We start from the raw sequence: 23,725 nt of genomic DNA, 5'->3' as shown, positions 1-23,725 counted from the left end.
TCCAAGAGGTTACTGCCTATTTTCTTCCAGGAGTTTTATGGTTTTAGGTCTTACATTTAAGTCTTTAATTCATTTTGAGCTTTGTTTTATATAGGATATAAGAAAGTGGTCCATTTTCTCTAACACCATTTATTGAAGAGATTGTCTTTTCACCTTTGTATACTCTTGCCTCCTTTGTTGTAGATTAATTGGCCATGTGAGTGTGATTTTATTTCTGGGCTCTCTCTTCTGATCCGTTCATCTATGTGTTTGGTTTTGTGCTAGAACCATACTGATTACTGTAATTGATAGTATAGTTTGAAACCTGGAAGCATGATACTCCCAGCTTTGTTCCTCTTTCTCGAGGTTGCATGCAAATTTTGTGGTTCCATGCAAATTTTAGAATTATTTGCTTCAGTTCTCTGAAAAATGTCATTGGGTATTTTGAAAGGGATTGCATTGAATCTGTAGATTGCTTTTGGTAGTATGGACATTTTAATAATATTAATTCCTCCAATCCATGAGGACAGTATATCTTACCATTGATTCATGTCACCTTCAATTTCTTTCATCATTGTCTTACAGTTTGCAAAGTATAGGTGATTCATCGCCTCTGTTAAATTTATTCCTAGTTATTTTATTCTTTTTGATGCAATTGTAAATGGGATAGTTTCCTTAATTTCTGCAATAGTTTGTTACTAGTAGGTGAAAACACAACAGGGGCATTCAATAACCAACTCTTGGTTTTGGCTACGGTCGTGATCTCACATTGTGGGATTGAGCCCCACATCAGGCTCTGGGCTCAGCAGGGAGTCTGCTTAAGATTCCCCCTCCCCTTCCCTCTTTCTCTCTCACTCTCTAAAATAAATAAATAAATCCTTAAAAAAAAAGAAACAACAGTTTTCTGTGCATTTTATATCCTGCAACTTTACTGAATTCCTTTAAACTAATAGTTTATGGGTGCTGGCTTTACACTTTTCTGTATTGTAGTAGCTCATCTGTGAATAGTGACAGTTTTACTTCTTCCTTTCCAATTTGGATGCCTTTTATTTCCTTTTCTTGCCCCGTTGCTGCAGCTAGGACCTGTAGTACCGTGTTCAGTAAAAGTGGCAAGTGGCATTTATATTTATTATGTTCCATCTATACCCACCTTTTTTAGAGTTTTTATCATGAATGGATGTTGAATTTTGTCAAGTGCTTTTTCATCTGCTGAGCTGATTGGATGATTTTTATTCTTTGTCTTATTAATGTGGTGTATCACATGGAATGACTTGCAGATGTTGGCCTATCCTTGTATCCTGGGAATACGTCCCATTTGATCATGGTGTCGGATCGTTTTAATGTGTTAGCTGAATTTGCTTTACTAATATTTTGTTGAGGATTTTTGCATCTGTGTTCATCAGGGATACTGACTTGTATTTTTTTTTTTTTAACAATGTCTTTGATTTTAGGTATCACAGTAATCCTGGCCTCATAAGTAAGTTTGGAAGCATTCCTTCCCTATCAGTTTTTTGGAATAAATTGAAATTTTGGGAAGGATAGGTGTTAACTCTATAAATGTTTGGTAGAGGGGCACCTGGGTGGCTCAGTCGTTGGGCCTTTGCCTTCTGCGCAGGTCATGATCCCAGGGTCCTTGATCGAGTCCCACATCGGGCTCCTTGCTCAGTGAGAAGCCTTCTTCCTCTCCCTCTGCCTGCTGCTCCCCCTGCTTGTGCACTCATACGCTCTCTCTCTCTCTCTCTTTCCCTCTCTGTCAAATAAATAAAATCTTTAAAAATAAATAAATAAAAATAAAAAGTTTGGTAGCATTCACCTGTGAAGTTGTCTGGTCTTAGACTTTTGGTTTTGGGGAGTTTTTGGATTACTGATTGAATTTCATTACTAGTGATAATCTGTTTAGGTTTTCTGCTTCTTTCTGATTTAGTTGTGGAAGATTGGATGTTTCTAGGAATGTATCCATTTCTTCTAGGTTGTCCAGTTAATTGGCATATAATTGTTCATGAAAATCTTTTATGATCCTTTGTATTTCTGTGGTGTCAGCTGTAACTTCTCTTTTTTTTTTTAAGACTTTATTTATTTATTTGACAGACAGAGATCACAAGTAGGCAGAGAGGCAGGCAGAGAGAGAGAGCAAGGGAAACAGGCTCTCTGCCCAGGATCATGACCAGAGCCAAAAGCAGAGGCTTTAACCCACTGAGCCATCTGGGCGCCCAGCTGTAACTTCTGTTTCACTTCTAGTTTTATTTGGTCCTCTCTCTTTTTTCTTGACAGTCTGGCTATAGATCTTTCAATTTTGTTTATTTTTTGAAGAACCTGCTCTTAATTACATTGATCTTTTCTTTTTCTTTTTAATCTCTATTTTATTTACTTCCACTCTGATCTTTATTTTCTTCCTTCTACTAACTTTGGGCTTTGTTTGCTCTTTTTTTTTCCCCCTCGTTCCTTTAGGTATGAGGTTAGATTGTTGATTTAAGATTTTTCCCGTTTCTTGATATGATTCTGTGTCACTATATACTTCCCTCCTAGAACTTCCGTTGCTGCTTCTCATAGATTCTGGACCATTGTGTTTTCATTTTTGTCTCAAGGTGTTTTTTTATTTCCTCTTTGATTTATTCATTGACGCATTGGTTGTTTAACAGCATCTTGTTTAACCTCCACGTGTTTGTGTTTCTTCCCATTCTTTTATTTTAATTGATTTCTACTTTCATACTGTTGTGGTTGGAAAAGATGCTCATAACTTCATTCATCTTAAATTTATTGAGACCTGTTTTATGGCCTTTCTTATGATCTGTACTGGAGAGTGTTCCATGTTCCGTTAAGAAAAATGTGTATTGTGCTGTTTTTTGATGGAATATTCTGAATGTTCTGTTACGTCCATGTGGTCTAATGTGTCATTCAAGCCCAGTGATTCCTTAGTTTCTGGCTGGATGATCTATCCACTGGGGTGAGCGGGGTGTTAAAGTCCACCTACTGTTACTGTATGACCGGCAGTTTCTCCCTTTGCATATGTTAATATTTGCCTTATATATTTAGGTGTGCCTCTGTTGGAAGCATAAATATTTACAAGTGTTTTATCTTCTCATTGGATTGATCCCTTCATTATATAATGCCCTTCTTTGCCTCTCATTACAGTTTTTGTTTTTAAGTTTATTTTGTCTGGGGCGCCTGGGTGGCTCAGTGGGTTAAGTGTCTGCCTTCCGCTCAGGTCATGATCTCACAGTGCTGGAATTGAGCCCCATGTCAGGCTTCTCCTCAGCGGGGAGCTTGCTTCCTCCTCTCCCTCTGCCCCTCCCCCTGCTCATGCTCACAGTCTCTCTCTCTCTCAAATAAATAAATAAAATCTTTATTTTCTAAATAAAAAGATTTTATTTATGTATTCCGGAGAGCAAGAGAGGCAGAAGCCGAGAGAGCAGCAGGGAACCTGATGTGGGACTTGATCCAATCAAAAGACACAGGGGGGATGCCTGGGTGGCTCAGTTGGTTAAGCAGCTGCCTTCGGCTCAGGTCATGATCCCAGGTCCTGGGATCGAGTCCCACATCGGCCTCCTTGCTTGGCGGGGAGCCTGCTTCTCCCTCTGCCTCTGCCTGCCATTCTGTCTGCCTGTGCTCACTCGCTCTCCTCTCTCTCTGACAAATAAATAAAATCTTAAAAAAAAAAAAAAAAAGACACAGGGTACCCACCTTGCCACCAATATCATGGCCTTGGGCAATGCTGGGCTCTTACTCTCTCCCTCATTCTGTGTGTCTCATGCTTTTTTCTTTCAAAATTGGGGTCTTTCATGTTGAGCCAGCCATAGAAGATAGAAATATAACTCCGCCAAAAAATTGTTTTTAAATATAAAAAACGCAAAAATCAAAACCTATAAAATTATATATATAATTGTATATATTTTATAAAATTATATATATGTGTATACACATATATACACACACTCATGTGTGTGTGTGTGTGTGTGTCTGTGTGTGTATGAATCTCTATCCCTTCCTGAAGCTGCCTCTTTCAGGGGAAAGAAATTCATTTTCTTCCTTTCACCTTTAGCCCTCTTCATGTTTTTGGTTTTGGGGGTTTTTGTTTAAGATTTTATATATTTATTTGACAGACCAAGATCACAAGTAGGCAGAGAGGCAGGCAGAGAGAGAGAGGAGGAAGCAGGCTCCCTGCTGAGCAGAGTCCAATCTGGGGCTCAATCCCAGGACCCTGAGATCATGACCTGAGCTGAAGGCAGAGGCTTAACCTACTGAGTCACTCAGGCACCCCCCACCTTCATGTTTTTAAAATAAACTTTTAAAAAGGAAAAAAAATCACTTCTCCTGTTTCTTTTTTTTTTAGTTAGAGTTGAAACATTCCTCGGACCAGGTGTTGCTATTGCAGGCCCCCTCCCCCACCCATCCCCACCCAGGTCAATCCCCTTTGCCTCTGCTCCTCCTGTCTCCTCCCCACTGCCTTGCTCAGCTCCCCTACAGCCCCTCCCGCCCCCCATCCCGGGACTGGTCTTGGGTTTCCCACTGTTTAAGAGGACATTGAAACTGAGAACAAAATAAAAAATTGTATGGCAATTTTTACCTTTTATTGCTTGTTTTTAACTTCACAAATAAATGATAACAAAACCTCAAAAAAAAAAAAAAAGACCGCTACCCTGTGTCTTTTGATTGGATCATTTATTCTATTTACATTTACAGTAATTATTGATAGGTATGTGTTTACTGACATTTTGTTTGCTGTGTTCTGGTGGTTTTTCCAGTTCTATTCCTTTTTCTTTATTCTCTTCCCTTGTGAGTTGATGACTTTTTAGTGGTATGTTTAGATTCCTGTCTGTTTATTTTTTGTTATCTATGCCAGGGTTTGGGTTTGTGGTTACCGTGAGGTTCATATATAACAATCTGTGTATAGCAGTCTATTTTCAGTTGGTGGTTAAGTTCAGATTCATTCTAAAAATACCACATTTGGGGGCACCTGGGTAGCTCAGTCAGTTAAGTGTCTACCTTTGGCTCATGTCAAGATCTCCAGGTACTGGAAGTGATTCCCGTACCAGGCTGCCTGCTCAACGGGCTCTGCTGTACCTGCTCCCTCTGTACCTCCCCACCCCCGCTCCTGTGCTCATTCTTTCTCTGTCTCTCCTTCTCCCCCTTTCCCCTTCCCTCCCTTCCTCCTTCTCCCTCTCAAATAAATAAAATCTTTAATAAATAAATAAACCCCCACCCCACACACACATACATTTTGTCTTCGACAGCGTATTTTCCTTCTGTTTGGTGTATTCATTTATTGTTGGAGATGTTGTTGATTTTTAGTACTTCTGTCTTTAATCTTCAGTTTTATAAGTGGTTGATCCACTACCTTTTCTGTGTGTTTGCCTTTACCAGTGAGATGTTTTCTTTCATAGATTTCCTTATTTCTAGTTATTGTCTTTTCTTTCCTGCTTGAAGCAGTTCCTTTAATATTTTTTGTGAAGGGGCGCCTGGGTGGCTCAGTGGGTTAAGCCGCTCGCTGCCTTCGGCTCAGGTCATGATCTCAGAGTCCTGGGATCGAGCCCCGCATCAGGCTCTCTGCTTGGCAGGGAGCCTGCTTCCTCTTCTCTCTCTGCCTGCCTCTCTGCCTACTTGTGATCTCTCTGTCAAATAAATAAATAAAATCTTTAAAAAATATATTTTTTGTGAAGCCAGTTTAGTGATGATGAACTTCTAGCTTTGCTCTCTGGGAAATTCTTTTATCTCTGCTTATGTTCTGAATGATAACCTTGCCAGGTACAGTATTCTTGATAGTAAGGTTTTTTTTTGTTTTGTTTTCCTTTCAGCACTTTGAATATGCTGTGCTACTGTCTTCCAGCCTACAAAGTTTCTGCTGAAAAATTAGCTGATAATCTTATCAGGGTTCCCTTATACATAACAAGTTCCTTTTCTCTTGCTGCTTTTATCTTTACCTTTAATTCTTGACATTTTAATGATAATGTGTCTTGGTACGGTCTCTGGGTTCATCTTTGACTTTCTGTGCTCTCTGGACTTGTATGTCTCTTTCTTCTGCCAGGTTAGGGAAGTTTTCAGCCGTTATTTCTTCAAATAGGTGTCTTGTCCCTTTACTCTCTCTTCTCTTTCTGGAACTGCAGGCAGTGAATGTTAGTACACTTGATGTTGTCCCAGAGGTCCCTTAAACTATCCTCCTTTTAAAGTTTTTTTTCTTTTTACTGTTCTAATTGGATGATTTCCATTACCCTGTCTTCCAGATCACTGATCCATTCTTCTATATTATCTAATCTATTGTCTATTCCCCCAAGTGCATATCTCATTTTTATTATTGTATTCTTCAGCGCTGATTGGTATTTTTTTTTTTTTAAATTTTCTCTCTCTCTGCTGATGTTCTCACCATGGTTATCCATTCTTTTCCCAAGTTTGGTAAGCATCTGTACGACCATTACTTTGAACTCTTTATTGGGTGGATGAGTAGATAAGCGTCTCCGTTTCATCTAATTCTTTTTGAGGTTTTTGTCTTGTTCTTTCATTTGGAACATGTTCCTCTGTCTCCTCATTTTGTTCAATTCTCTGGGTTTGTTTGTATCTATCAGATAGTTCAACTACATCTCCCCATCTTGAAGGAGTGGCCTTATGTAGAAGATGTCCTGTGGGGCCCAGAAGTGAAGTCCCTCCTGGCCATGAAAGCCAGGTGCTCCAGGGTTGTGGAGCTGTGTGGCTCCCCTATGTGGGCTGTGTGCCCCCTCGTGTTGTGGCAGGCCTGCAGCTACTGTGGGTGCGCTGTTGGGTGGGGCTGGTCCCCTGCCCAGCTAGTATTGCTGTGAGCATGCTGGCTGGAGGGGCTGTCATTCAGCTGTGAAGCCCAGCTGAGGTACATAGTTGGCTAGGGTTAGCAGTCTAGAGGGAGGATTCCAGAATGGTACCCACCAGTGCCAGGATCAGAACAGCAGAAGAGGATAGCAAAAGTGGCTGCCACCACTGTGTCAGTCCTTGCAAAGTGGCCCAGCTGCCTCCTATGGTTCCAACAGACCCTCCAAGATTAGTAAGTGGGACTCCTTCACCTGCAGCTCATGTAAAACACTCTGGTGTTTTACACTAGAGTGTAAAGTTCTGAGTCAGGTTGATCTATGTGTAAGCTTTTTAAGAGTGAGTTCTCGGGGCACCTGGGTGGCTCAGTGGGTTAAAGCCTCTGCCTTCAGCTCAGGTCATGATCCCAGGGTCCTGGGATCGAGCCCCACTTTGGGCTCTCTGCTCCACAGGGAGCCTGCTTCCTCCTCTGTCTCTCTCTCTCTCTCTCTCTCTCTGCCTGCCTCTCTGCCTACTTGTGATCTCTGTCAGTCAAATAAATAAATAAAATCTTTTAAAAAAAAGAGTGAGTTCTCATTTCCCTATAGTTCTAGAGTTTTCTGAGATGTACTCGCTGTTGGTTTTTAAAAGCTAGGTGTTTGGGGATCTTGTCTCTTTTGTTCAGGATCTAAGGGTTGGAGTCCCTGATGCGGAGCTCAAATCTCTCACTCCTCAGGGAAAACGTTTTGTGCCTTTAAGATCCTTCTTGCCTACGAAATGCTGCCCCCAGTGTATCTCTGTCTCTGCCATCTGTCTCATTGCTGTCCCTTCTTGCAGAGGGCCTGTTCATCCAGTTTCTCAGTCCCCTTCAGAGGGAATGATCCTGTATGTAGTTGTCTATTTGTTGTGTCCCTGGGAGGAGGTGAGCTCAGGATCTTACTATACTTCCGTCTTGAACCTTTCCTCCACATCTGTATTCTTAAACGATACTGATCTGTAGTTTTCTTTTGATGTCTTTGTCAGGTTTTGGTATCAGGGTGTAATACCGGCCTCAAAGAATGAGCTAGGAAATGTCTATGCCCATTCTGTCTTCTGGGAGGCTTTTCAAAAGATTGACAGTAATTCTTCTTTAAACATTGTGGTAGAATTCACCAGTGGAGCCGTCTGGTTCTAGGCTTTTCTTTGTGGGAACTTCTTATTACTATTCTTTTCTTTTTACTTGCTTATGTCTGTTAGATTTTCTGTTTCTTCTTGAACCAGTGTCAGTATTTTTTATTTTTCAGGATTTTGTGCATTTCATCTTAGTGATCTAGCTTGTCAATGTACATTTGTTCATATGATTCCCTTTATAATCCTTTTGGCTTCATTAAGTTTGTTAGTTTGGTAGTCGTGGGTCCTCTTTCATTCCCGATTTTAGACGTTTGAGCCTTTATTTTGGTCAGTCTAGCTGAAGTTTGTTAATTTTATTGATCTTCTCAAAGAACTCACTTTTGGGGGTGCCTAGGTGGCTCAGTTGGTTAAGCAACTGCCTTCGGCTCAGGTCATGATCCTGGAGTCCCAGGATCAAGTCCCACATCAGGTTTCCTGCTTGGCAGGAAGTCTGCTTCTCCCGATGACCTCTCTGTTCTCATGCTCTCTCTCTCTCATTCTCTCTCTCTCTCTCTCAAATAAATAAAATCTTAAAAAAAAAAAGAACCCACTTTTGATTTTGCTGATTCTTTTTTATTGTTTTTCTGCATTTCTATTTATTTCCACTTCAATCTTTAGGATTCCCGTCCTTCTGCTTGCTTTTGGTTTTCATTGCTCTTTTTTATGTTTTCTTAAAGTGGGAAGTTAGATTATTCACTTGAGAACTTTCTTTTTTGACATACATGTTTACAGACATAAATTTTCATATTAGTACTACTTTCGCTGCATCCTGTAAGTTTTGGTATGTTTTCATTTTCATTCATCTATATTTTAAATCTCCTTGCAACTTCTTTGATCCATTGGTACATTTGGGAAGAGTGTTTTTTCTGCTTTTTTGGAGTGTTCTGTATGTGTCTGTTGGGTCTAGTCCGCTTATAGTGTCCTTCAAGTCCTCTGTTTCCATGTTGATCTCCTGTATAGTTCTGTCAGTTACTGAAAATGAAAGACTGAACTCTCCATTGGTCCCTGAATGGTACATTTCTGCTTTCACTTCTGTCAGTTTTTGCTTTATGTATTTTGAGGCTCTGTTTTTAAGTACAAATGAATTTGTAATGGTTATCAAATCCTTTTGATAGATTGACTCATGGCATTATGGAATGTTTCTCTCTGTTGCTAATGCAATTGTAATCTGCATGTCTTTTACGTCTGATATTAGTATGGCTACTCTGACTCTTCTCGTTCCTGTTTGCATGGTGTACCTTCTCCACCCTTCTGCTTTCAGCCTCTTTGTGTCTTTTTCAGTCCTCTTTATTCATGTGGCTTTGAGTTATTATCTGATGTCTTTTTTTTTAAGATTTTATTTACTTATTTGTCAGAGAGAGAGAGAGCACAAGCAGGGGGAGAAGCAGGCAGAGGGAGAGGAAAAAGCAGACTCCCCGCTGAGCAGAGAGCCAAATGCGGGACTCGATCCCAGGCCCCTGAGATCATGACCCGAGCCAAAGGCAGACGCTTCATCGACTGAGCCACCCAGGTGTCCCCATGCAATGTGTCTTTTCATCTCAGTCTGAAGACATACCATTAGTATTTTTTGTGAAGTATATGTTTGGGACACATTCAGTTTTTATTTGTCTGGAATTGTCTTAGTTTCCCCTTTTTTTTTTTTTTAGATTTTATTTATTTATTTGACAGAGAGAAATCACAAGCAGGCAGAGAGGCAGGCAGAGAGAGAGGAGGAAGCAGGCTCCCCGCTGAGCAGAAAGCCCGATGTGGGGCTTGAACCCAGGACCTGGGATCATGACCTGAGCCGAAGGCAGCGGCTTAACCCACTGAGCCACCCAGGCGCCCCAGTTTCCCCTTTTTGAAAGGATGCTTTTATGTAGAATTTTTGACTGGCGGTCTTTTTCTTTGATTACTTTAAATATGTCCTCCCAAATTTTAAAAAAAGAAAATATGTCGTCCCACTGCGTCTGGCCTTCATGGTTTCTGATGAGGACTCAGCCGTTAATCTTGTCACCCAGCTCCTGCACAAGACAAACCTGTTGTCTCTTGCTTACTGCTCATGTGTCTTTTATCCACTGAGACATAGTTGGCGTACAGTATTCTGTCGGTCTCACACAACATAATGATTCAGTTATTTGTGTTTCTTGTGAAATGATCACAGGTCTAGTTAGGATCCATCATCACATAGTTAGTTTTTTCCTTATGAAGAGAACTTTGAAGATCTTTCTTAACCATGAGAGTCTCTTAACTCTAGGAAACAGAGTTGTTGGGGTCAGGGGCAGATGGGATAACTGGGTGATGGGCATTAAGTAGGGCACATGATATGATGAGCACTGAATGTTACATGCAGCCGGGGAATTACCTCTACATCCGAAACCAATGGTGTACTGTATGTTGGCTAATTAAAAAGGTCTGTCTTAGCAACTTTCAAATATATAATACAATATTCCTAACTGTAGTCACCATGCTGTTCATTACATCCCCATGACCTACTTATTTTATAACTGGAAATGTGTTGCCTTTTGACCACCTTTACCCATTTCTCCCACCCTCTTTGTCTTTGGGTGTCTTTCCCTCTCCTCTCCTCTCCTCTGCCCCCCCCCATATGCAGATGTTGGTTTGCTTCATTGTGTCCCACAGGCTGTCGAAGCTCTATTCATTTCCTCTTTCTGGTTTTCAGACCGGACAGTCTCAGTTGACATTATCTTCAAATTTGCTGATTCCTTCATCTGTTTGCCCAAATCTGTTGTTGAGACTGTCTGGTGAATTTTTCATTACAGTTACTGTGCTTTTCAACTCCAGAATTTCTCTGTAGTTCTTTTTTAAAATTTCTCTTCAGTGACATTCATGTTTGCTGAGACATTGTCTTCATGCTTTGCTTTTGAGTTCTTGCAATATGGTTTCATTTAGTTGTTTTAATACAGGCATAACATCTGATTTAATGTCTTTGTCTAAGAAGATCGCTATCTCCGCTTCCTCGGGGACAGTGTCTACGGGACTGTTCATCACCCCCATATATGGGTCATGCTTTCTTCTTTCCTTGGAAGTTTCATGATTTTCTCTTGAAACTGGACATGTTAAGTAATATATTCTGTCAGCTTTAGAAATCGTATTCCCTCCGTATGGTGTTTTTATTATTGTTTGTATAGTGCCTTTCCTGAACTGTGTAAAGTTTGTAGTCTTTGCTTGGTTGGCTTAGTGATCATCTCGTGATTGGACAGATAGCTCCTTCGATGCCTTTGACAAGTGGTCCCATGTGTGTGAGATAGAAGGTTCCATGCCTTGACTACTCAGCCAAGCAGCTTACAGCTCTGTCTCAGCCTTTCCTTTCTCCTTCTGCAGAGCCTCAAGGCAGCCAATGGCCAGAGCTTAGAGCTTTTCAGGTCCTTCCCGAACATGCATAAGGCATAGGGCGTGCACATATCCCTCTGTGTAGACATGACCTTCTGGATTCCCAGGACTCTGTCAGAACTTGTTCATTTTCTTCCTGTTGCTCCTCTGGGGTGATCTTGGGACAACGACCTACCTACTGTGGTAGTTCAGCATTCATTGCCTTGGCCATGTCATGATTCTAAACAAAAGATGCTATTGAGGCACCTAGGTGGCTCAGTGGGTTAAACAAAAGATGCTATTAATACCTATACTCCACCTTTTAACAAGTTCATGGTTAATAGTATTATACAGTAAGTAGCCTCAGTCCATCCTGTGTGTCCATTCCACACATAATTTGGACATGTCAGAAATCTGCTGCATGGCGGAATCCCCTCAGAAGCTTTTTATGATCTCAGATACGGGGCTCTGCTCACCCAGTTTGAAGATGATCTACAGGACACAACCAGACACCCGTTAGGATGGCTACAGTTAAAAAGACTGACAATTCCAAATCATTTTGAGGATGGGAGCTCTCCTGGAATTTTGTAGGCTAGTGGTGGGAACATAACACGATACAAGCACCTCAGGAAAGTTTCAGTTTTTTATGAAGCCAAGTCTGCATTTATGATTACAACCCAGCAATTCCACTCCTAGATATTTACCCTGGAGAAATGAGGACATCTGTTCACACCAAGATTTGTTATAAATATTCTTAAACAGCTTTATTCATAATAGCCAAAAATCAAAAGAATCCAAGGGACCATTAACAGATTAGAGAAACAAAGAATGGTATGTCCGTACAGTGGGATTCCATGCACCAGTAATAGGAACATGCTACTGAGACACAGGACAAGATGGGAAATCATGAAAACATGCTGAGCAGAAGCACCCAGGCACAAGAGAGAACATTCCAGAAACAGCAAAACTATGGTGACAGAAAGCAGGTCAGTGGTCGCCTGAGCCAGCAGTGGAGGGGCACAAGGATCTTTGGGATGGGATGGAAATGTCCTGTCTCTTCATTGTGGTGGGGGCACCACAGGTATACGTACTTGTCTCATCGCACTGAACTATATGCGCTGTAAATATTTGCAGCTTATTGTGTGTAAACTCTACTTCAGTAAAGTTTTCTTTTTAAATATAGTTTTAAAAAAATTTAAAAGACGGTCTGCAAAAGATACCCTTACTCTTCCCTCTCTGTGACACAGGTCCCCCTTCGGACACCTGCAGGGCCCGCGGGAGGAAGGGTACCAGAGCTCCCAGGTGTCCGGAGGGAACATCTCCCCACGCCGCCCCCCACTTACAGCCTCTCAGTGGAAGGCAGCTCTGTAGGAATGCACAGTACACCCTCTCCTCCAATTCTGCCTCTTGAGGCTCCTTCTGTACCCCTTGGGGTGGCTTCCCCGAGTCCCAGTCACATTAGCACTGGAAAAGGCGAGAGGACAGCCCGTGGGGGCTTCGGGAGAACCCCATCTATCCCCAAGTACTCGGAGTTCTATGGGCTTCAGGCCTGTGCCTGTCACTGCCCTTGGAATGTGTGTGGCCTTCTGCAGCCCTCACGGTCCTGGAGCAGGACCCACTTCTCTGGGCCTCTGACCCGCCCTTTGTCCCTTGACTCAGTTTGGGGGCAGCCCGGTGTCCTGCGCCGTGGGCCTGGCCGTCCTGGACGTTCTAGAGAAGGAGCAGCTGCGGGCTCATGCTGCCTCTGTGGGCAGTGTCCTCATGGAGCTCCTCCAACAGCAGAAAGCCAAGCATCCCATCATCGGGGACGTCAGGTGAGGCTTGGGCAGCACTCCTTACCTGCTAACTGAACACCAGCCCGGGGCCAAGCATGGTTTCGTCACCTCATTGTCACCCAGGGTGATGGGGACCTTTCTCTCCACAGAGGAGGAACTAAAGCTCTGAGGGGTGCTGCTGCCCGAGATGGCGCTTCTAGGGAAGGAGATACCAGGGGCAGACGGCCCTGGCCCCCGACCTTTCCTCTGTCACAGCTGGGGCCCCTCTCCTCAAAGTCACTTGCTGGCACTGGGTCACCACCCTCCACCCTCCGAGGGTTGTGCAGCCCTCAGGCTCCCCAGGAAGCGGAGGCACAGGACTGGTGCTTTGGGCAGGCCCAGCCAGAGGGGGAGAGCAAGGGCCCACGGCCCTTCCAGCCTGGCTTCCTAAGATGTCGCCTTTCCGTTCCAGGGGCATCGGGCTCTTTATCGGTGTGGACCTGATCAAAGACACAGCGACCAGGACACCAGCAACTGAGGAGGCGAACTACGTGGTGTCCAGGTACTATTTCTCGGACTGAGTTGCCTCTGCAGCGTCCCCTGACTGGGAGGGAGCTGCTGGCCTGCTTTTGCCATTGCCACTATGTCCCTGGGCCCTCAGGGCCACAGAGGGCTGCCTGCAGGAGTTGGCATCGGGGCCAGAGCGGGGAAGGGGCCCCCCTTCTGGGTACCCCCACCCCGACACCACACACTGATAAAGCAGCCAGGTCCGCTTGGTGGCCAGTGCCTGGCGGCAGGGCCTCGGATGGGTGTGGGCCGTTCCCAGCCGAGGATGCGAGCGCCACAGGGGCTCAGAGACCATAAAGCCACATCCCACAGCGCCGGCTGCCCCGGGGAAGCCGCTACTTTCACGGCCACGCCAGGGCCCGTGGCAGAGCCAGACTTGGGGCTCCCCGTGGGCACAGCAGCCGGTTTTCTTTGGTACGGACAGGCTTCCTGCCTCTTGTCTGGGTGAAGGCACCTGGAGGACCCCACCCCTGCCGCAGGGAATAAGTGAGAGAGAATGGAAGTCGGGGTCAGAATGTAAATACAATCCCCTCAGACTCTTTCTGGTCAAATGACCTTCCCAGGTTGAAGTGCAAACATGTCCTTCGGGTACCACTACTATTAAGGAGGTGAAGCTATCTTCCTAAAAAGAACTGGAAATGAAAACTGCAGAGTCCTCGGAGATGTCCAGATGACTCTGGGGCAGGAAGCAGAACCCGGGCTGGCAGAGAAGTTCCTGGAGCCGGGGAGGGGGCACAGGGGCTCGCTGGCCCAGCCCGGCAGCATTGGTGAGGTGCAGGAATGCTGGCTGGCCACGTCCTAGCCATGGCCTGTTTTGGCTCAGGCGGGATTCCAGGGCTGGATGAGTGGAGGCCCCTGCTTGGGGTAGGGGTGGGAATGGAGGGTGGCGGGCTCAGGGCCAGGTGCAGGGCACCCCACACAGGAGCCCTAAGTGCTGGGTGAACAAGGACAGGCAGGCAGGCAGTTCAGGAGGAGGTGGCCAGTGCTGTGTCCCTGCGGGACCTGGACTGGGGCTCCCAGGGGCCGGTTGGCTGAAGCCAAGACAGACTTTGAGGCTCTGTGAAGGGTTCCTTGGCTGCTGGGCCACAGGGCCTTGCCATGTCCTATCCTCACAGGCTGAAAGAGAACTACATTTTGCTGAGCACAGACGGCCCTGGGCGGAATGTCCTGAAATTTAAACCCCCAATGTGCTTCAGTGTGGACAACGCGCGACACGTGGCAGCAAAGATGGATACTATCCTGACAGGTGAGCTGGGGGCCCGAGGAGCAGCTGACCAGGTCTCTTGAGCCCAACCTGCGGCCAGGAGCTAGGACCTTCCAGGATGCCTGGGAAGGAGACTCCACAGTGAGCCGGGAGTCTTCGAGACAGCGCAGGGAACAAGGAGCTGTGGTGTGGAGGGGCTTCCTGAGCCTGGAGTAGCCACCCTGCCTCAGTAGCACCAGCGTGGACGTGAGGCAAGGCAATCACCTAGTGACACAGCAGGGATTTATGTGGCAGGAACACTGTGCCCTCCTTAAAGGCTAGTGTCTCCCTCAGCAGCTAAGGTACTGGACTGAGATTTGCACCCAGGACTGATGAAATGCAAAAGGAAATTCTTCCCTAGGTTTCCAGCCCCCTAGGATCAGATCAGTGTGGGGTCTGCCCTAAACGCACTCACCAGGCCACCTGGAACAACGGAAGCGGACAGGTCTCTGCTATGCTGCATGGCCAGGGGTGGGCAATGGGCAAATCCCACCTCCTGGCAGGCACCCCTCCCTCTCCTCCACCTCTGCAGGTGGGTTTCCTGGAGGAAGGAGGGTGTCTGTGGGGAGCCCACGGGAGGAGAGGCTGAGCAGGCACTTGCCTTTACGTTTGGGGCAACCTGACTGACGTCTGGCTTTGTCCTTTTGGGAGTGTTGCTGACCCTGTGGTTTGTGCACATGGTCAAGGGGCTGGACAAGGAGTCCAAGAAGCTTGGATGCTGGAGAAAGGCTAAGCACTTGGGGGGGGGGGCCCTTTTGTGCTGTTTTTCAGACATGGAAAAAAAGGTGATTAGTTGTGAGACACTGAGGCTCCATCCCTGAACCAGCCCTGGCACTTGTGTCCTCCTTCCTTGGGTGAGTAGGCCTTGCTCCTCATGATCCATGGCCATGGCCCTCACCCTCAGCAAGCCAAACCTTGCTCTTAACCAGGTTTTCTTCAGAAACCTCTCCCCATAGCTACCGGGGAAGGCAGGACTAGCACCTTCCTCCCCAAGCCAGTTCTCCTTCTAGAAGGAATGGAAAACAAGTCTTTGCTAGTCTGAGGGCTCAACCACCAGCCCTGGGGCGCCCCAGTCCAGCCAGCAGCTCAACTCTGCCACAGGGGGAGAAACTGTTCTGGGCCACCCAGGAGGGGGCACTTTGTGTCCAGTCCAGCTGGCCCCTAGGATACTGCCTTCCTGGGTACATTCCCACTGCTCTGGGAGCAGCACCCCTCACGGTACCTCCTTCACCCCCTTGAAGCTGCCTCCAGTCAGAAGTCCTTTAAAACTTCCTCTAAAAGGGCTCAAGTCCTAGGCAGGCCCCATCCTTACAAGCAGTGCCCCAGCAGTGCCCGGCGTCCGGGCTCCACCTGCCAGGACTGCTGTCCGGTCATGGAGGCACTAAAACTTTGAAGGTTCAGGAGTGCCTGGCCCTTCCCCGTTCTTCACAGCATGCCCCACACTCACCCAGGCTTTGGGGGTTTTTAAATTTTTATTTCAAAAGCTTGGATAGCTTCAATATCCAGGTCGTGGCAAAATCAGGACACGTGTAAAATACCTTACAATACATTAGATTCCCAAAAGGTACCAAAAAGTACAGTAAAATTAACACTTCCATTAACAGGAAATGTATGACACAAATAATATAAAATTAAAAGGTGAAAAAAAGGTGACACTGGTTTCCTAAGATACAGTTTACTCTTTACAACCAGGGTCCACAGGTCCAGGCTGCGGGCGGTGGCGGGCAGCGGACCCTCCCAGCCGGCCCTGGGGGACCCGGGCCTAAAACTAGCCCTCCCACGCCGCTCTGGCCTCAGAGACCCCCACACGCTGCCTACGACAACTAGAGCTCTGGAAATAGTCAACAGGAGAGTGATTTCCAAGGGGGAAATTTTAAATAAGATGCACATGGGACAGGCCATAGAAAGTACGCCAGGTTAAATTTGGTACATAATTGTGTTCACTCGAGATCCGGACAGAGCGTGTGCGGGCGGGCGTCCGGCCGCGGCCTCAGTACGGCTTGTAGTTGTTCTGGTGGCCGCCGCGGCGCTGGCTTTTCCCGTAGTTCGTGCCACCCTGACCTGGGGACGAGAAGGCCATGCATGGGTCGCGGTGCCATCTGCCCGAGCCCTCCCCGAGCCAGGCGCCACACCAGAGCCCGCACCCCTGGCCAGCACGGAGGGGGCCGCGCCCCACCTTCCTGAGGCCCAGAGGCTCAAGTGCCTCTTCCCGTGGTGGCCGCGCCGGGCCCCCAAGCCCAGCCTGTCCGACTCCAAAGCCCCTGCTGCCAGTGGCCCCTGCACTGTCTGTCCTGCCTCCCAGGGTTGGGGGTGAGCGGCCAGGGCCTCCCTCTCTCCTACTTACTGTAGTCGTAGCCGGGGCCGTAGCCGTAATAGCCATAGGGCGAGTAGTCGTAGCCGCCATAGCCGGGCCCGTAGCCCTGCTGGTAGCCGTAGCCCTGGTTCCAGTAGCTGCCGTAGCCCTGATTCCAACTCTGACTCTGACCTGTGGGGGGAGCAGGGCCCAGGGGCCCAGGGACCATTTAGCACACGCAGGAGCGAGGATGGAGGAAATCCTGCCCTTCGGGTGGCGGGCTCACTATGGCAACTCAGGTAGAAACCAGGGGGCTGCTGGCTGGTGTCAGGGGCCCTGGACCCCGCCCTGCATCTGAGGCCCAAGCCGGGGCTCTGAGGGCCAAGAGGGCCCTGCCGGCTAACTGCACTTGGGGCAAATAAGCAGGAGCTCGCTCTCTCACGTCTCCCTCTCCTCACCCCCACACTCCCTGGCAGCTCGGCCCTAAAAAGGGAGGACATTCAGGCTTTGGAGTCCGAGGGGCCTGGACAGAAGGAGGTAAAGCGCCCGGCACAGCCCTGCCCTACCTTCTGCCCACCCGCCCACGGGTGTACCGAGACTCAGGCCCGCCACCCAGCCCAGCGCGCCCCTCAAGCCCGCCACCCCCGCACCCTGACTGCAATGCAAAGGCCCCTCTGCCCTGGGGCCCCAGGCCACAAGAGCCTGGCTCTTCCACACCAAGCAGCAGCCACAGCAGCGCCAACATGACCCGCCCGGCCTGGTGTACCAAACGCCGGAGGCCAGCGAGAACTCCCCAGACAGGCACGGGGGCTCCATGCAGGCAGGGCCCCGTCTTTGCTCAGCCAGGTTCCACTCACCTCCGCTGCCACCACCACCGCCGCTGCCTCGGTTCCCTCGGTTGCGGTTCCCACGGCCCCCAGAGCCGTACTGCTGCTGCTGATAGACTTCTTTGGGCTGGGCCACCTTGATCTCACACTGCCAGAAGAGAGGACAGTGGGTCAGACCGCTACGACAAGCTTGGGACAGGGCCATGGACAATGACCTTTGCTGATGGAGACTCAGATGGCCCGTGGGGACTAAATGCTCAATACAAAATCTGCCTGGGGCACCTGGGGGACGCAGGTGAAGCATCCCGACTCTTGCTTTGGGCTCAGGTTATGATCTCAGGGTCAGGCGATTGAGTCCTGCATGAGGCTACATGTGGAGCGAAATCTGCTAAAGTTTCTCCCTCTCCCCCAACACGCGTGCGCACTCAGTCTCTAAAATAAAATCAATCTTTTAAAATTCAAAATGAAACATGCTTAAGTGGAAGCCACATTTGGGCTAAAAACTCTCGGGACCACAACTAAAATCTCTGGATCAGGACTCACTAGGGCCTTTGGGCCAAAACCTTTCCCCAGAGAACTTACTGGGGTGACAGCTGTAATTGCAGGCCTGCTGATGGCAGCCCGGATCGAACAACTGGGAGGAGGCACAGCGAGCCTGAGGCCGAGACCGAGACCAACCCAGCATAGCCGGATCCCACACCTGGGGGCAGCTCTGAGGCCAGCCCCATCCTCCTGGGAAAGAGGCCTCAGAGCTGGCTTCTCAGATCAGGGGTCTTAGAGAGAAAGAAGTGGGGGGAAACTTTCTAATTTTTTTTTTCTTTCCTTTACAGAAGAAATGAAGCATCCCACTCCAACAGGTTGAGCCTGCGCCCCTGACCTCTGGCTTTGAGGAAGGAAGCCACTGAGACTCAGGGAGGGGCCTCCCTGGGGCCTCGCTGCTCTCCCCTCCCCTTCTCCCAACCACTGGCCTGTTGGTGGGAAGGGCCAGATGTCTGTGTCCTCTGAAGAGCCAAAGAGTCAGTTTCCTTTTTGCTCAAAAATCTGCCCATTGCGGATGGGATTAGGGTCAGGGCCTCCCACCCAGTGTTCCTGCCCAAGTCAATCAGAAGTTTACTTTTTAGAGGAAGTACCCTTTGCACATACACTCTCCTAAATACGACCTATAAAATACCATTTTCTACAATGTGTCACCATCCAAGCATTACCCTAACAAACCGGGAAACCTTCCCCAAGTGATTCCATCTGATGTCTTCTGTTTAAAAATGCTGAATACATTTATTTCAAAACCCACTACCAGTAGCAACTGACTACCTTACAGGTACTTCCTGTCATTTCACGTTGCGGGGGGGGATGTCACTCACTGTCTAGGGGAACAGCCCTCACCCAGCTGCTGCACCTAGACTTCAACTCATTTGACGTAAAATTTAAGGGCCCAGTCCTGCATCCCAGCTAGGATTAAGACTTCTAGAAGCCCCACCCCCTACCTGTCCCACCTTATCTGGCTGCTGCTGGGCTCAGATCTGCCACACCCAGCCAGCCAGCCACACCCTCAACTGCTTCCTCGGCCACCTGGAGAATACCTGAACCAAAAGACACCCCGACACCCCCCACCCCTACTACTGGCCAGAGTTCAGAGGGAAGGGCTGGCACTTCTCACCGTGAGGCACCGCTCACTTAGGCAAAACTGACCACGGACATACGCGGACTAAAACCCTGGGAACTTTGGAAGAACCCTCATCTGAGGAGGGAACAGACTAAACCAACATCCAGAGCCAGAGCAGGTGGAAGCAAACAAAAGATCTGGCTGTGACAGGAGAGAGGAAAAAGCTCCACAGGAAGAACAACTTTACCCAAAGGAAACAAACCCATGAATGACAGAAGTTCTAGAATCTTCTGAGACTTAGTACAGGCCATATTCACCTTGGACTCCAGATGGAGAACACCACGACCTCTAGCTTTCAGTCAGGAATCAAAGGGGCTACTGAACATATTCTAGCCCAGAGAAAAGACCCTTTCTCCTGCCTCCCACACATCCCAGGTTTCTGCCAAGTCTACCAGCCCAGAACTCCCTGAAGGACGGGACCATCTGCCCCAATCTGAATAGCAGGCACTGCAAACACCCAGCAGGGTCAGACTGCCCCGGAGAGGTAGCCCAACTCCTGAGGCACACCTGTAAGAGCCAGATCTCCACCAACAGAAGGCCAGATACAGAGCTGGAGACACCTTACCTTACTGCCACTGATGGTATGGAACTTTTTCTCCAGAACTTTCTTCACAGGTTCCTCTTCTTTAAAGGTGATGAAAACAAAACCTCGTCTTTTGTTCAACTTTGGATCCATTGGAAGCTCAATGGCCTCAATCTGTAAACGTAGGCAAAGCTCAGAACCAATGCCTCTTCCCACCCCCAGGGCCTACAGGGAACTCAGGAGAAAAGACCCAAGAAGGCCAAAATGAAAAAGCCTCTTAGAGAGCTATAGCCAGCCAAGGCTGCCTAGGACCAAGGAGAGCAACCTCAGGGCCATCAGCAGGCAACTCCCAGGGTCCCACACTCACCTCCCCGAACTCTCGAAAGTACTCCCTGATCTTCTCCTCAGTGGCTTCAGGATTCAGACCCCCCACAAAAATTTTCTTTACAGGGTCCTTCTTCATGGCCATGGCCTTTTTGGGGTCAATGACACGGCCATCCAGCCTGTGTTCCTTCTGGTCTAGGACCTGTCCCAACAGAAGAAAATGAGCTTCGAACTCAACAGCACCACCCTCAACAAGCCCCTTCTCTTTGAGCCATGAAGACCCCAACACTGGTACACAAAACGTGTTTGACACCCCCCCATACTCCACCCCTATGTGACTTAGCAACACAACTTCATCTCCAAACTTCCAAGGTTTCTTCCTGCTGTTTCTCATTCCCAAGCCCCAAGGATAATCACTTTTCCATCACCACCACCCCTACCCCAAGTTCAAGACCAAATCTGCTATTTGTCCCCTCCCTTGCCACCGTTTCCCTGTGTTTGCTGTAGCGGGGTCTGCTCCTGGGAGCCACCTAGATGCCTCCCCCAACTCCCCCCACCGCTTTCCCAGAGAGCACGGGCTCAGTTTAAAGCCTCTCTTTCACAAATTAAGCAGCAGTGAGGCAGGCTGGAGGTGGGCTGCTAGGGTTGGAATCCGGCCCTTTCTGGCTGTGAGCTCTTTCTACTTACACTTCTGGGCCTTTGTTTTGTTTTCTGTAAAATAGACCTAAAATAATACCTAGTTCATTCATAGCAACCTTAGACTCTATTCTAGTCCTCAGGATAAAGGATCTGCTTTAATCACTGCCCAGAAGTGACGCCAAAAAAGCAATAAACACCAACTATAATCTTCCTGGGCCCACTTAATTTGTATTTTTTAATCCCCTCAAAAACAAAACAGAGTTCCTCACCTCTGCTTTTCCCAAAGCCCTCAAGCAGCTACAGAACACACAAACTCATCGTGCTCTCAGAACCCTATCCTAGAACAAACTTCATGCCGCTGACATCAAGCGCCCAGCTTACCTTCTCCACACTGGCTGCATCTTTGAAGAGGATAAACCCAAACCCTCTTGACCGACCAGTGTTGGGATCCATTTTTATTGTACAATCAACGACCTCTCCAAATTTGGTAAAGTAATCCTTTAGATCTTTTTTGCTGGTATCCCAGCTCAGGCCACCAACGAACATTTTTCTGAAACGGTAAAGACACACGTGCCAACGAGCCTTACAACAGCGCTGTGATGTTGGGACCGGCCCTGACACCACCACCTTCAGTGCTAGCGGCTAAGCAAAGCCGCCACCCCGAACGCGGGTCTGCCCTGAGAGCCCCCGAGGGGCCCACGTTGAGGAAGTGTCAACCAATCTTCACTCCCCTCCCACACAGCCCTGAGCCGTGAGAAGCTCTAGGCGGTGCGGTCCCGACCGGGCAGCGGAAGGGAGGGCACCGCGGCCTGGGGCAGAAGCCCCGAACCTTCACAACTGGAAGTCATCCACCTAACAAGCAAGTCAAGACAGAAGGCCGCCGGGCCGGCCCGTCTTCACCGCCCCCCTGAGAGCTCGCTCTCCAGGAACTCGGGCTTCCGGGGGCCGGAGACCGCGTTCAGACCGTGACTCCGCCCTCCGCGAGGTGGGGGGGGGGGAGGGAGGCCACGGCCGGGGCGCGCGCCAACTCCGCCCACGCAGCCCCGCGGAGGCCGAGGCCGGCTCGGCCCCGGGTCCGAGCGCACTCCCCCTTCCGGGCCGCCCGCCCCCCGGCCCCGCGCGAGCGGCCCCAGGGCGGCGCCAAAGTCGAACCAACAAACTCCTGCAAACTCCGGCGCTAGCGGCGGCGCGGCGGGCGGCTGGCGCGGAGGCGCAGGGCGGCGGGCCTCGAGCAGGCCCCGGCCGCCCGCCCGCCCCTCCCCCCGCCGCGTGGCGCCAACAAAAGGCGGCCCCGGAACAAAGGCGGCGCCCAGGTCGGCCCGCGACCGAACCTACCCCGCGTCCTCCTCGTTCTTGCTGGCGTTGATCTGGTCACCCTCGGCACCATTCTGGTTGCCGGCCGGGGGCGCCGAGCTCCCGCCTCCGGCGCTCGCCGCGGCCCCGGTGCCGGCCCCCGCCGGCGACTCGCCTTCGGGGGCGGCCTCGTGTCCGTTCTCTGTGGCGCCCGTGGTCTCCATGGGCTGCTCCTCACCCGCTTCCGACATGCTAGGCCGGGGCGCGGCGGCTCCTGCAACGAGTGGCCCCAGCGCGTCAGGCCCGCGCGGCTCCCGCCCAGGCTTCCCCCCGCCCGCCGCCCGCGGGCCCGGCCGCTCACCTCGCCGCCGATGACGCCGCGGGGCCCGCTCGTCCCCACCCGCCGGAAAGGCGCCGCGGGCTCGGCCGCGCTCACGCCCGCGCTGCCGGGCCTCGCCTCCGTCCGCCGACGGAGCCGCCGCGACCTCGCGCCCTCCTTCGCCGCCGCGCCGCACGGAGCCCACCGACCGACAGGCTCGCAGGAGCCCGCGCGGTGCCGCCGCCTGACAATGCCGACTCGTGGCGCTCTTTATAATGCCGGGGCCGGGCGCACCTCGCAACAAGGCGCGTGCTCATTGGCTGCGCCTGCCCGTCACTCAACCCCGCGCCGGCGTCCCATTGGCCGCAGCGGCGCGCGCACGCTAAATCCGGGCGGGCTTTGTCCTCATTTTAGAACCCGCGCGAGCCAGGGCCCTGCGGACTGCTGCCGGAGCCGGGCGGGACCATAGTCTCCTCCTGAGCGGCTCCGGCAGCCGGAACCCCGCGGCCGAGGGGCCGGAGACCTCCGCTCTCCGCCCCGTGAGGCCGCAGTCTCTCGTCCCGGAGCGCCCCATCCCAACATCGGTAGCTTCGCGCACTCCGTTCTCCCAAAAGAGGAAACTGGGCTTTAGGAAGTCTCGCAAACCAAGGTCGCCCGGCTGGAAGTGGGAGAACTCGGCGGCCGAGATCGGGCGCGCAGGGTTCCGCCGAGGCCCGCGGCACCGCTCGAAGGGACCCGGACGCGGCCCACCCTCCCCCTTGATCCCCCTTGACCTTGGTGCCCTCACGGCCCCGCGCTCCCGCCCTTTCTGCCGCCTCCCCCAGCGGCTAGCAGCGGAGAAGGGGTGGAGCCTGCCTGGCGTCTGGTGCCAATGGTGCTCGGGCAGGATGTGGCGGGAGAAACGGTGGCACCGCGGTGTTCCCCGATCCAGGTCGTCCGGCACCACGTAGACGATCAGCCTCGTTGTCACACTTTGGGTTGACGTTTTTCGTTTGAGTTAGTTCCTGTATTCCTCCTGAAATTTCTTTTTAAGGAAAATATACCGCGTCCCTCAGATCATGAAGTTGGAGGCGGGAAGGGTTGGTTCTCGTTT

The 23,725-nt window shown here is 49.7% G+C and overlaps 2 protein-coding genes across 4 annotated transcripts in view; one reads left to right on the top strand and one right to left on the bottom strand.

The window, feature by feature from the left end:
• The window catches only part of PHYKPL (5-phosphohydroxy-L-lysine phospho-lyase), a 32,517-nt gene extending 16,912 nt beyond the window's left edge, over positions 1–15,605 (top strand). For both annotated transcript variants that reach the window (XM_047729579.1, XM_047729578.1), the window contains 4 exons: positions 12,847–13,001; positions 13,414–13,503; positions 14,624–14,754; positions 15,523–15,605. In XM_047729579.1, the coding sequence (XP_047585535.1) occupies positions 12,847–13,001; positions 13,414–13,503; positions 14,624–14,754; positions 15,523–15,572 (426 nt within the window). In that variant the 3' untranslated portion in view covers positions 15,573–15,605. The remainder of the gene's footprint in view (positions 1–12,846; positions 13,002–13,413; positions 13,504–14,623; positions 14,755–15,522) is intronic.
• Positions 15,606–16,204: 599 nt separating this feature from the next.
• HNRNPAB (heterogeneous nuclear ribonucleoprotein A/B) lies at positions 16,205–22,889 on the bottom strand. Of its 2 annotated transcripts, XM_047729580.1 has the most exons (8): positions 22,675–22,889; positions 22,356–22,587; positions 21,402–21,570; positions 20,425–20,583; positions 20,100–20,231; positions 17,902–18,019; positions 17,096–17,236; positions 16,205–16,812 (listed from the first exon to the last, which is right to left on the bottom strand). In XM_047729580.1, exons 2-8 carry the CDS (start codon positions 22,562–22,564, stop codon positions 16,742–16,744), a joined length of 999 nt encoding a protein of 332 aa, XP_047585536.1. In that variant the 5' UTR covers positions 22,565–22,587; positions 22,675–22,889; the 3' UTR covers positions 16,205–16,741. The 2 variants fall into 2 exon arrangements, with proteins under 2 accessions (XP_047585536.1, XP_047585537.1); XM_047729581.1 differs by lacking the exon at positions 17,096–17,236.
• Positions 22,890–23,725: the final 836 nt, after the last annotated feature.

The sequence above is a fragment of the Lutra lutra genome, chromosome 5, assembly GCF_902655055.1.
Source record: "Lutra lutra chromosome 5, mLutLut1.2, whole genome shotgun sequence".
NCBI classification, from domain to species: domain Eukaryota; kingdom Metazoa; phylum Chordata; class Mammalia; order Carnivora; family Mustelidae; genus Lutra; species Lutra lutra.
The sequence above is the reverse complement of the archived record's forward strand: the minus strand, read 5'-3'. Positions and strand labels throughout refer to the sequence as shown.